At 45.2% G+C, this 13111-nt stretch overlaps 1 protein-coding gene across 2 annotated transcripts in view; it reads left to right on the top strand.

The window, feature by feature from the left end:
• Window positions 1-13111, top strand: part of MST1 (macrophage stimulating 1) — a 35139-nt gene that overhangs the window by 6143 nt on the left and 15885 nt on the right. For both annotated transcript variants that reach the window (XM_084839615.1, XM_084839614.1), the window contains exons 4-6: window positions 5163-5277; window positions 10849-10985; window positions 12803-12923. In XM_084839615.1, the coding sequence (XP_084695741.1) occupies window positions 5163-5277; window positions 10849-10985; window positions 12803-12923 (373 nt within the window). The remainder of the gene's footprint in view (window positions 1-5162; window positions 5278-10848; window positions 10986-12802; window positions 12924-13111) is intronic.

The raw sequence follows: 13111 nt of genomic DNA, 5'->3' as shown, positions 1-13111 counted from the left end.
CTTTCACCCTCAACAAGAGGCTCTTTAGATCCTCTTCGCTTTCTGCCATTAGGGTGGTATCGTCTGCATATCGGAGGTTGTTGATAATTCTCCCGGCAATCTTAATTCCGACCTCTGATTCATCCAACCCGGCATTTCTCATGATGTACTCTGCATATAAGTTAAATAAGCAGGGTGACAATATGCAGCCTTGTCGTACTCCTTTCCCAATTTTGAACCACTCGGTTGTTCCATGTCTGGTTCTTACTGTTGCTTCTTGACCCTCGTACAGGTTTCTCAGGAGACAGGTAAGGTGGTCTGGTACTCCCATCACTTTAAGAATTTGCCACAGTTTGTTGTGATCCACACAATCAAAGGCTTTAGCGTAGTCAATGAAGCAGAAATAGACGTTTTTCTGGAATTCTCTTGCTTTCTCCATGATGCAGCGAATGTTGGCGATTTGATCTCTAGTTCCTCTGCCTCTTCGAAACCCAGCTTGTACTTCCGGTAGTTCTCGGTTCGCATACTGCTGAAGCCTAGCTTGTAGGATTTTGAGCATCACCTTGCTGGCATGTGAAATGAGCGCAATTGTGCGGTAGTTTGAACACTCTTTGGCGTTGCCCTTCTTTGGAATTGGAATGTAAACTGACCTTTTCCAGTCTTGTGGCCACTGTTGAGTGTTCCAGATTTGTTGACATATTGAATGCAGCACTTTAACAGCATCATCTTTTAGGATTTTAAATAGCTCGGCTGGAATACTGTCATCTCCGCTAGCTTTGTTGTTACTAATGCTTCCTAAGGCCCACTTGACTTCACTCTCGAGGATGTCCGGCTCAAGTTCAGTGACCGCACTATCATGGCCATCAGGGACATTCAGATCTTTCCTGTATAGTTCTTCTGTGTATTCTTGCCACCTCTTCTTAATCTCATCTGCTTCTGTTAGGTCCCTGCCTTCTTTGTCCTTTATCATGCCCGTCTTTGCACAAAACGTTCCCTTGAGATCTCCAATTTTCTTGAAGAGATCTCTAGTCTTTCCCATTCTGTTGTTTTCCTCGATTTCTTTGCATTGTTCATTTAAGAAGGCCTTCTTGTCTCTCCTTGCTATTCTCTGGAACTCTGCGTTCAGTTGGGTATATCTTCCCCTTTCTCCCTTGCTTTTCGCTTCCCTTCTTTCCTCAGCTACTTGTAAAGCCTCATCAGACAGCCACTTTGCTTTCTTGCATTTCTTTTTCTTTGGGATGGATTGAGTTGCTGCCTCCTGAACAATGTTACGGACCTCCGTCCATAGTTCCTCAGGCACTCTGTCTATCAGGTCTAATCCCTGAAATCTATTCCTCACCTCCACTGTATATTCATCAGGGATATGATTTAGGTCATACCTGAACGGTTTAGTGGTTTTCCCGACGTTCTTCAATTTAAGCCGAAATTTTGCAAGAAGCAGCTCATGATCTGAGCCACAGTCAGCTCCAGGTCTTGTTTTTACTGACTGTATGGAGCTTCTCCATCTTTGGCTGCAAAGGACATAATCAATCTGATTTCGATATTGACCATCTGGTGACGTCCATGTGTAGAGTCGCCTCTTGTGCTGTTGGAAAAGAGTGTTTGCTATGATCAGCATGTTCTCTTGGCAAAACTCTATTAGCTTTTGTCCTGCTTCATTTTGTACACCAAGGCCATGCCTGCCTGTTATCCCGGTGATTTCTTGACTTCCTACTTTAGCATTCCAATCCCCTATGATGAAGAGGACGTCTTTTTTTGGTGTTAGTTCTAGAAGGTGTTGTAGGTCTTCATAGAACCGATCAACCTCAGCTTCTTCGGCCTCAGTGGTTGGGGCATAGACTTGAATTACTGTGATGTTGAATGGTTTGCCTTGGATTCGTACTGAGATCATTCTATCATTTTTAAGATTGTACCCCAGTACTGCTTTTCCCACCCTTTTGTTGACTATGAGTGCTACTCCATTTCTTCTAAGGGATTCTTGCCCACAATAGTAGATATGATGGTCACCTGAATTAAATTCGCCCATGCCTGTCCATTTTAGTTCGCTGATTCCCAAGATGTCGATGTTCAATCTTGCCATCTCATGTTTGACCACCTCCAGCTTACCTTGATTCATTGATCTGACATTCCAGGTTCCTAAACAATATTGTTCTTTACAGCATCGGATTTTCTTTTCACCACCAGACACATCCACAGCTGAGTGTCCTTTCGGGTTTGGCCCAGCCGCTTCACTCTTTCTGGCGCTACTTGGAAATACCCTCTGCTCTTCCCCAGTAGCATATTGGACACCTTCCGACCTGAGGGGCTCATCTTCTGGCGTCATATCTTTTAGCCTTGTGATACGTTCCATGGGGTTTTCTTGGCAAGAATACTGGAGTGGGTTTCCATTTCCTTCTCCAGTGGACCACATTTTGTCAGAACTCTCTGCCATGACCTGTCCGTCTTGGGTGGCCCTGCACGGCATAGCTTATGGCTTCACTGAGTTACGCAAGCCCCTTCGCCGCAACAAGGCAGTGATCCATGTGTATCTACATATATAATATATATTGTTATGCACTCCTCATTTCCCTGAGGGGACAGAAGTTTCAGCCTGTTACCCAGGGGTGGTTTCCTTTGGAAGGAGAGCTCACCGGAGGCTTGTGGAGTTTTCTAATATTTGGGTTTGTTTGAAAATATACAAGTAGAGTAAGGGCAGGCAAGCTTTTTTTTTCGGTCAAGGGCTGGGTAGTCTGTCAGGGGCCATATGATGGTGGTGAACGGGGCCAGAGTCAGCAGAGGGCAGAGCCAAAGGTCAGTGGATTACCCCTTTTCTCTTTCTGACACTCATTTCTCTCTGCCACCCCCTTTTCTCTCTCCCCCTCTTCCTTCCTGCCCAGCAGACTGCCACAGAAAGGACAAATTGTTCTTGCCAAAGGTCTGAACAGATCAAATGCAGAGGACTTTTGAAATTAGGCTGAGAGCTGCATGAAATTAGGGCGAGGGCTGCAGGTTGCCCACTCCTGAAGTAGGGTGTAGGTAGAGGCAAATGGCATAAGCACTCCTACCGGTAGCAAATCCTCATCAGATCTCCGGAGAATCTCCTCTGCACTGCCATATGCTTTCAACCTTCTAGGTCAAAGCTGGCTCTATCTCCATGTTAATCTGTTTAAACAATGATTATTATCCTATTAGACACACACACACAAACACACACACACACACCCCTGTAGGTAAGGGGAGGGGAGGAGGAGAAGTATGGTACCTACACTATTCAGAATAGTCAAGGAAGATCCAACAATTTCCTGGCTATTGAGACAATGCCCATGGGCCATTTTGGGGCATTAACTAGCAGTCTCCCTTAAGGAAGGTATGACCAGGAATAGCTGGCAATAACAATATATGTGTCTGGCAACTGCAAATCATGCAACTGATGAAGTGGACTCTAGTGTACAAAAGCATATGCTACAATAAATCTTCTGTCTTTCAGGTGCCACAGGACTCAAAATAATTTTGTCTGAGAACTGATCACAGTTCAGCCTTCTGTCTGGAACAGCAAACATCTTTTCTAAACATTTAAAGAATAACTGCCAGGAGCAAATCCCCCTCCCTGCCCGCATACACACCCTACCTTCTTTAAATACTTAAAGGTGCAATCCTATGCATGTCTAGAAAAAAGGCCTACAAACCCCAGCATGCCTCAGCCAACCATGCTGGGAGTTTTAGGCCTTGTTTCCATCTAAACATGCATAGGATTGCGCCTTTTAAGCATTTAAAGCAGGTGTGTGTGTGCGTGTGTGTGTGTTGGGATTGGCTCTACGCAGTTATGCTGGGCTGTTGTTTCATCCTTTCCTCGTTTATCCCCCCACAGCTACAATTGGCTTTCATGAGGTAAAAAGACAAGGCACAATACAGATACCTGTCCTTTCCCCATTAGGGCAGAGAGAGAGAGAGAGAGAGAAATTTTGATCTGGGAAACAGTACTGGGGAAAGGGTTAAAGTGACACCCCCTCCCACAGCACTGCAGCTTTAAGCCAGTTCCTGTCCTCTGCCCTCAACTGCTTTCAAGCATTAAAAAAAGACATCAGAAAATCTGCTCATGGATCTCCCACATCACACATAGTTTGATTCTAACATGGTTTCCCCTCAGGAACTGACTAGAGCCAAATCTACACAGAATCATAAGTTGGAAAGGGCTGAGGTCCGATGGAATATTCACGAGAATGAGAGTTGTGAAATTTGGAAAACGCAAAACTACCTCCAGTGCAATGATTTGGGTGAAGTGTTGGTAAAGAGCAGTGAGCTGAGCAAGTGAGGACTGAGCCACCCAGAGGTTTATGAGGCCTGAGGCAGGGATGATGTTGGTGGCCCTGCTGCTGCTTAGCCCCTACAAGGACCCATGCATGTGTGTACGAAGCTGTGGGACCATGTGCAAGAATTCTTGCATGCAAGGATGGAAACAGTATACACAGGAGCTGATGCTGGGGACCTGTTACTTCTCAGAGGCCCAGGACTAATTGCCGGTTACCCCCCTCTTTCCCTGGGCAGGTCTGAGTCAGGAGGGATACCTTGGGCAGCAAGGAGCAGGCTGGCGCTCAGGCAGATGCCGAGAGTTATATTGGTTATTAAGAATCTCTAGCTGCTAGAGCATATGTTTGCAGGGTGGGGAGGGAGACTCATGTTTCTTCTGGGGTCTATAAATCCTCTCAGCAGCCCAGCCTGGATATCCAGATTAACAGAGTGGAATATCAGGTCCATTCAACACACAGTAGTGTGTGTGTGTGTGTGTGTGTTCACTATGAAATTAATAGTATATAGGAGATGTCAAAATAGTTTATAGTTAAGCAGAGAATAGAATTCTATTATCAGATAAAAGAACACTCTTTCATAAAGTGTGTCATTCTGTTGCCAGGGTTGGTTGGCTGGTTCAAAAAGACTACTCCACTTTTCCTGTCTGACTCCTGAGGAAACTGTTGGTCAGTGGTAATTCAGATACTATTAGAACCCGTGCTGAAAAAAGATTGCCAAATTCCACTTTCTCCTTCTCTCAGTCTCAGGAGGACAGGACAGGACTGTCTCTTGTCACCCTGTCTGGAATGTATACTCCCCAAATCCAGTCACAAATGACTACTATACTCAGATGTCCTGTGCCGTCTTGCTTGAAATTTGTAGGTGTTGGCCTCAGTTGTCACCTCTCCCCTCCGCAGGTTATATAAAGGATTGCATTATGGGAAATGGAGCAGACTACAGGGGGACCAAGGCGGTGACTGAAAAGGGGAAAACCTGTCAACGCTGGCAGGTGAAGTTTCCTCATGATCATATGTAAGTCTTTGCAAGCTGTGTTAGGAACTTGTTGAAGGTTTGTGTATAAATCCCTAAAATAAAATAAAATAAAATACAGTAAAATAAAATAAAGTACAGTGTGGGCATTAGGTGAGCAAGTAGAGTAGTGGATGCCCATGGCTGAAAATTCTGAGAAAGTAGAACCATCATCCAGGTGACTATTCAAGAGAGACTACAACTGAGGAAAGAGGAGTCCATCCTTCTTCAGGATATGTCTCCCATTAGGATATTATGCCAGCACTTTCATGTAAGTATACGATTCCTACAGATCATGGGTATGTTTCTTTACCTGGGTATATCTCTGAGTGTTTTTCTAGCATATAACCCAGAACATAGGTAAGTGCATCCCACCATAAAGAGATACTAAGGCTGCAATCCTATTGTCAGGGTTCCCCTATTGACCTGGACCCCATGAGCAACTCCTTAAGGATCTCTTGCCAGGCTGTGGACATGGGGTGATTAACACTCTAGACACAGGGTTTAACCACAACAGATTATTGATAAATTAAAGCAAGCAAATCACAGCTAAAGGTATTTACACAGTAGAGCTGAGTGATACAAAAGGCATTAAGAGAAAATAAAAGTTGTAAAACACAAGTTCCTTTACCCTAGCTGTCCTTAGACTTCTCCAGACTGTTTCTTCATGCCCCCTCTTCAGGCTCTCCCCAACTCTGCTCTTACTCCTTCGGTTTTTCTGACTCTCTGTTTTTATATCCTTCTCCCCTAAAACTTAAAGTACTGCTTCAAACCTGAAGAAATTAAACTTAACTGGGGAAATGAAACTGAAACTTAACTGGGGAAATGAAACTACTCCACCCAGGGATGTCCCCTCCCAACAAAAAAACCCTCCAGGCCTCTAGGCTTGACCTTGTTCCTTGCCTCTGTAGGCCTCAAACCTTCACACCTATGCACACTACCTGGAAGTTAGCAACATTGAACACAACGAGACTGGCTTCTGAGTCAATACACATAGGATTACTCTGTAAGTTCCCTGCAATGCTTCTTGTGATGTCTGGAGAGCTGTTGCAAGGAACATCATTCTGTGAAAAGTTGTTACTAGGAATGATAAGCCAGAGAGTGGATCTACTTGAATGTGAGCATTCCAGCTTGCCTGCCATTCTATGTGGCAGGCTGGGGTGCCTACCCAAGCATTCCTGTATTTCCACCCAAGTATTTTTTGCATGTGGACTGCAAAAGCACAAAGAGCAGCACAAGAACACCCTAGGGGAATGAAGCACAAATGGAAATGAAACAAGCAAAAAAGGAACAAGACAAGTAACTGTGGTGTAGATACAGCCCGAAATGGTTTGGGGGCGAACATTTTCATTGTGCACAGCTTCTGCCATTCCCCATGACACCTGATACCATTTCCCTTGATCAAACTCCTTCCCCTCCAGCACTCCAGTTTTTGGGGTAGGATAGGGAAGGAAGCCCCTTCATGGATCACTGCCTTGTTGTGGCGAAGGGGCTTGCATAACTCAGTGAAGCCATAAGCTATGCCGTGCAGGACCACCCAAGACGGACAGGTCATGGCAGAGAGTTCTGACAAAATGTGGTCCACTGGAGAAGGAAATGGCAACCTACTCCAGTATTCTTGCCAAGAAAACCCCATGGAACATATCACAAGGCTAAAAGAGATGACGCCGGAAGATGAGCCCCTCAGGTCGGAAGGTGTCCAATATACTACTGGGGAAGAGCAGAGGGTATTTCCAAGTAGTGCCAGGAAGAGTGAAGCCGCTGGGCCAAAGCCGAAAGGACACTCAGCTGTGGATGTGTCTGGTGGTGAAAAGAAAGTCCGATGCTGTAAAGAACAATATTGTTTAGGAACCTGGAATGTCAGATCAATGAATCAAGGTAAGCTGGAGGTGGTCAAACATGAGGTGGCAAGATTGAACATCGACATCTTGGGAATCAGTGAACTAAAATGGACAAGCATGGGCGAATTTAATTCAGGTGACCATCATATCTACTACTGTGGGCAAGCATCCCTTAGAAGAAATGGAGTAGCACTCATAGTCAACAAAAGGGTGGGAAAAGCAGTACTGGGGTACAATCTCAAAAACGATAGAATGATCTCAGTACGAATCCAAGGCAAACCATTCAACATCACAGTAATTCAGGTCTATGCCCCAACCACTGAGGCCGAAGAAGCTGAGGTTGATCAGTTCTATGAAGACCTACAACACCTTCTAGAACTAACACCAAAAAAAGATGTCCTCTTCATCATAGGGGATTGGAATGCTAAAGTAGGAAGTCAAGAAATAGCTGGGATAACAGGTAAGCATGGCCTTGGTGTACAAAATGAAGCAGGACAAAGGCTAATAGAGTTTTGCCAAGAGAACACGCTGATCATAGCAAACACTCTTTTCCAACACCACAAGAGGCGACTCTACACATGGACATCACCAGATGGTCAATATCAAAATCAGATTGATTATGTACTTTGCAGCCAAAGACGGAGAAGCTCTATACAGTCCGTAAAAGCAAGACCTGGAGCTGACTGTGGCTCAGATCATGAGCTTCTTGTTGCAAACTTTCGGCTTAAATTGAAGAACGTAGGGAAAACCACTAAACCATTCAGGTATGACCTAAATCATATCCCTTATGAATATACAGTGGAGGTGAGGAATAGATTTCAGGGATTAGACCTGATAGACAGAGTGCCTGAGGAACTATGGACGGAGGTCCGTAACACTGTTCAAGAGACAGCAACTAAATCCATCCCAAAGAAAATGAAATGCAAGAAAGCAAAGTGGCTGTCTGATGAGGCTTTACAAGTAGCTGAGGAAAGAAGGGAAGCGAAAAGCAAGGGAGAAAGGGGAAGATATATCCAACTGAATGCAGAGTTCCAGTGAATAGCAAGGAGAGACAGGAAGGCCTTCTTAAATGAACAATGCAAAGAAATCGAGGAAAACAACAGATTGGGAAAAATTAGAGATCTCTTCAAGAAAATCAGAGATCTCAAGGGAACGTTTTGTGCAAAGATGGGCATGATAAAGGACAAAGAAGGCAGGGACCTAACAGAAGCAGATGAGATTAAGAAGAGGTGGAAAGAATACACAGAAGAACTATACAGGAAAGATCTGAATGTCCCTGATAGCCATGATAGTGCGGTCACTGAACATGAGCTGGACATCCTAGAGAGTGAAGTCAAGTGGGCCTTAGGAAGCATTACTAACAACAAAGCTAGCGGAGATGACAGTATTCCAGCTGAGCTATTTAAAATCCTAAAAGATGATGCTGTTAAAGTGCTGCACTCAATATGCCAACAAATTTGGAACACTCAACAGTGGCCACAAGACTGGAAAAGATCAGTTTACATTCCAATTCCAAAGAAGGGCAACGCCAAAGAGTGTTCAAACTACCGCACAATTGCGCTCATTTCACATGCCAGCAAGGTAATGCTCAAAATCCTACAAGCTAGGCTTCAGCAGTACGCGAACCGAGAACTACCGGAAGTACAAGCTTGGTTTCGAAGAGGCAGAGGAACTAGCGATCAAATCACCAACATTCGCTGCATCATGGAGAAAGCAAGAGAATTCCAGAAAAACGTCTATTTCTGCTTCATTGACTACGCTAAAGTCTTTGATTGTGTGGATCATAACAAACTGTGGCAAATTCTGAAAGAGATGGGGGTACCAGACCACCTTACCTGTCTCCTGAGAAACCTGTATGAGGGTCAAGAAGCAACAGTTAGAACCGGACATGGAACAACTGATTGGTTCAAAATTGGGAAAGGAGTACGACAAGGCTGCATATTGTCACCCTGCTTATTTAACTTATATGCAGAGTAAATCATGAGAAACGCCGGGTTGGATGAATCACAGGTCGGAATTAAGATTGCCAGGAGAATTATCAACAACCTCAGATACGCAGATGATACCACCCTAATGGCAGAAAGCGAAGAGGATCTAAAGAGCCTCTTGTTGAGGGTGGAAGAGGAGAGTGCAAAAGCTGGTTTGAAACTCAACATTAACAAAACTAAGAACATGGCATCTGGCCCCATCACTTCCTGGCATATAGAAAGGGAAGAAATGGAAGCAGTGACAGATTTTATTTTCTTGGGCTCCAAGATCACCGCAGACGGTGACTGTAGCCATGAAATTAAAAGACGCTTGCTCCTTGGGAGGAAAGCTATGGCAAACTAGACAGCATAGTAAGAAGCAGAGACATCACCTTGCCGACAAAGGTCCGTCTAATCAAAGCTATGGTTTTCCCAGTAGTAATGTATGGCTGTGAGAGCTGGACTATAAGGAAGGCTAAGCGCCGAAGAATTGATGCTTTCGAACTGTGGTGCTGGAGAAGACTCTTACGAGTCCCCTGGACTGCAAGGAGGTCAAATCAGTCCATTCTAAAGGAAATCAACCCTGACTTCTCATTGGAAGGACAAATACTGAAGCTGAAGCTCAAATATTTTGGCCACCTAATGCGAAGAGAAAACTCTCTGGAAAAGACCCTGATGCTGGGAAAGACTGAAGGCAAAAGGAGAAGGGGACGGCAGAGGATGAGATGGCTAGACAGCATCACTGATGCAATGAATATGGACTTGAGCACGCTCTGGGAGAGAGCGCAGGACAGGAAGGCCTGGCGTGCTATGGTCCATGGGGTCATGAAGAGTCGGACACGACTTAACGACTGAACAACAAAGGGAAGGAAATCACCACAGACTGTGACTGTAGCCATGAAATTAAAAGATGCTTGCTCCTTGTTAGGAAAGCTATGGCAAACCTAGACAGCATAGTAAGAAGCAGAGATATCACCTTGCCAACAAAGGTTCGTATAATCAAAGCTATGGTTTTCCCAGTAGCAACGTATGGCTGTGAGAGCTGAACTATAAGGAAGGCTGAGTGCCGAAGAATTGATGCTTTCGAGCTGTGGTGCTGGAGAAGACTCTTACGAGTCCCCTGGACTGCAAGGAGGTCGAATCAGTCCATCCGAAAGGAAATCAACCCTGAGTGCTCATTGGAAGGACTGATACTGAAGCTGAAGCTCAAATATTTTGGCCACGTAATGCGAAGAGAAAAGTCACTGGAAAAGACCCTGATGCTGGGAAAGATTGAAGGCAAAAGGAGAAGGGGACAGCAGAGGATGAGATGGCTAGATAGCATCACTGATGCAATAAATATGAACTTGAGCACACTCTGGGAGAGAACAGAGGACAGGAAGGCCTGGCGTGCTATGGTCCATGGGGTCACGAAGAGTCAGACATGACTTAACGACTGAACAAGGGAAGGAAAAGGCCACAAAACAATCATCCCCCAACACACACACACACACACACCACTTCCCAAATGAAACAAAGAATTTTTCGAGGGAGCTGAAAAGCAGGATACAAAGTTAAACATAATTCCCACCAAAATGAAATAAGCACGCTAGTTTATGCTAATTTGGGATAACTGGTACAATTAGTTCTGGTTTCAGAATCTATGGTTTCTGGTTAAGTAACTGGAGGACTGACTTTGCAGAGAATTCTACTTCAATAGCTAATGGGGTAATTTCAGCGTGGAGCATTTACTTGAGCCTGCTGGTCTCCTCTCTGTATCTCATAAGGTATCCTGTATCGGAATATACTGGAGTGGAAGAAAATTACTGCCGGAATCCAGATGGAGACGAGGGAGGTCCCTGGTGCTACACAACTGATCCTACTGTCCGATATCAAAGCTGTGGCATCAAGAAATGTGAAAATGGTGCGTAGATTGATTTGAGAGACCTACAGGTGACATGTTGACCAATCGCAGTGTATGAGTATCCCATGTAATAGCACATAATCATTCATGAAATAACAGTTATCCACATATATATGTTTGCACTGTTGTACTGTTTTACTTCCAAATCTCTCCAGGACTGAATGCCACTGGAAGCAATAGTATTACTGAGCCCAATGTTCTGCCATCGTTGGAACCTAGATGCAATTTAGGGAACGATCCTATGGCCCCAGACAGCATCTGTGGGGCAATAGGATATTTCAGATTCCCAGACCCAAGGTCAGAGACAGCGCTCTGACCTCAGAGCTGGGAATTGGAGCTCTGACTCACTCCCCCCCCCCCCCCGAGCTGGCAAGGAAAATAACTGTGCCAGCTGCCTCTCCAAGGTTGGAAAAGCGATCTTGGAAAAGGGGGCATTTCAGTGGATGGGGAGGGAGGAGACTGGAGGGGCCAGGATAGGAGCTGTCCTGAGGCCTCTTCAGCCTCCTTCTCTCCTCCTCCAAGATACTTCAGGCAAAAACACTCATCTAGCAAAAATGCGGAGCGGGAGAACAGGGAGGTGAAAATTGTGTCTGCCATTCCTCCCACCCTGCATAGGATGACCAGAAGTCTCCAAATTTGGAGGCTTACAATCATCACAATAGGATTGCACCCTTAGTAGCCTTTCAGATCAGAAAAAAGTCAGGTCCTATCATCATCATCATCTAAAGTTTGGCAAGTGCTGTAAATATGTTGAAAGATAAGACTGTCCCTGCCTACAGTCTAATAGACATGAAGCAAAAGAAAAAGGGAATGGGGAGAGAAGAGAAAATCAAGCACTGAAGCAGCAGCTCCTTTTCTGGCCAGTGGATGGGGCCATGTTGGTCCCTCAGAATCAGTAATGGAAACAGTTTCCTGGTTACAAGGGAAAGGCACTGTTCTCCCCTTCTAGACTCTCATCGCTGCCATATGGGCATGGATTGAAAGCTCTTGCAGAGGGCTTAGACCTAGTAGTGAGAGGCAAGCTCAGTTTTACTTCTGAAGGAAGAAAAAGGTGTAGCTCCCTGTTTAGAAAGAGGGGGCTGAGCTGACCGCCCCCCAAAAAAAAACCCCTGTGAGCCAGGACGACCTATTCCATGGGCCAGCACCTGTCTGCAGTGGTTGTGTGTACAATTATTTTTAATCTGCTTTTCTATATTGTACACACTGATGAATGTCATCTTTGAAAACTAGTCTTGCTGCTTGTAGTATAAATATTGCAGACTTCAAAACAAAGTGCATCTGTTCATCGGAGTCAAGTACTGTGCAAAACTACTAGAGCCTGTTCATCTCTGATGTCTAGTTTCTGGCATTGTCTGGTGTCTCCTCCCATCTCCATGTGTCTGTGTGATGTCTGTGCATGTGTCTTCATGTGATCTAGTGCTGACTGTTATCTGCATGTGCTGGTGTCCTCTCTTGTCTGGTCATATTGGCTCTTGTAAGCTTGGTCTTGCTCAGTGTTGTTTGGTGTCTGCTCATGCTTGCTCAATGTCTGGAGTTATCTTGCGTCTTCTCTCTCTCTCTCTCTCTCACACACACACACACACACACACAGAGTGAAAGAGAGAGAGAGAATGGGAAGGAGGGAGGAGGTGCTCATGTTGTCTGGCTTTGTCTGGTGCCTACTCAGGGTTTGCTCCATGTCCAGCCATGTCTGTTTGGTATCTTTGGGTGTTTGCTCATGCACAGCACTTTTACAGATGAGCCCACCCTTCTGGTCAAGGTGATGGGTGAGACTTATTCCTCATGACGGATAGCGACTCTCTGTCCTTCCCTTGCAGCTGTATGTGTGTCATGTAATGGCGAGGACTATCGGGGCTTTGTGGATCACACTGAGTCGGGCACAGAGTGCCAGCGCTGGGACCTGCAGCATCCTCATAAGCATCCCTACGAGCCAAACAAGTACTAAGTTCCAGTCCTTGGGTAACATACTGAGGGGGAGGCCCATTTTATATAATCAGACAGTGACTGGGCATTCCTTGTTGTGGGACTTCCTAGGAGACATGGGAATCTGTCCCATCCTTTCTCAGCACTTTCCAGGGAACTGCTGAGCTGTTATTTCCAGTGAGAGGGATGTGGTCTATATCCAT

Source organism: Heloderma suspectum, chromosome 2 (genome assembly GCF_057233095.1).
Source record: "Heloderma suspectum isolate Gila_16-S chromosome 2, 16-S_ref, whole genome shotgun sequence".
NCBI classification, from domain to species: domain Eukaryota; kingdom Metazoa; phylum Chordata; class Lepidosauria; order Squamata; family Helodermatidae; genus Heloderma; species Heloderma suspectum.
Note: the sequence above shows the minus strand (reverse complement) of the source record. Positions and strands in the feature narration are given on the sequence as shown.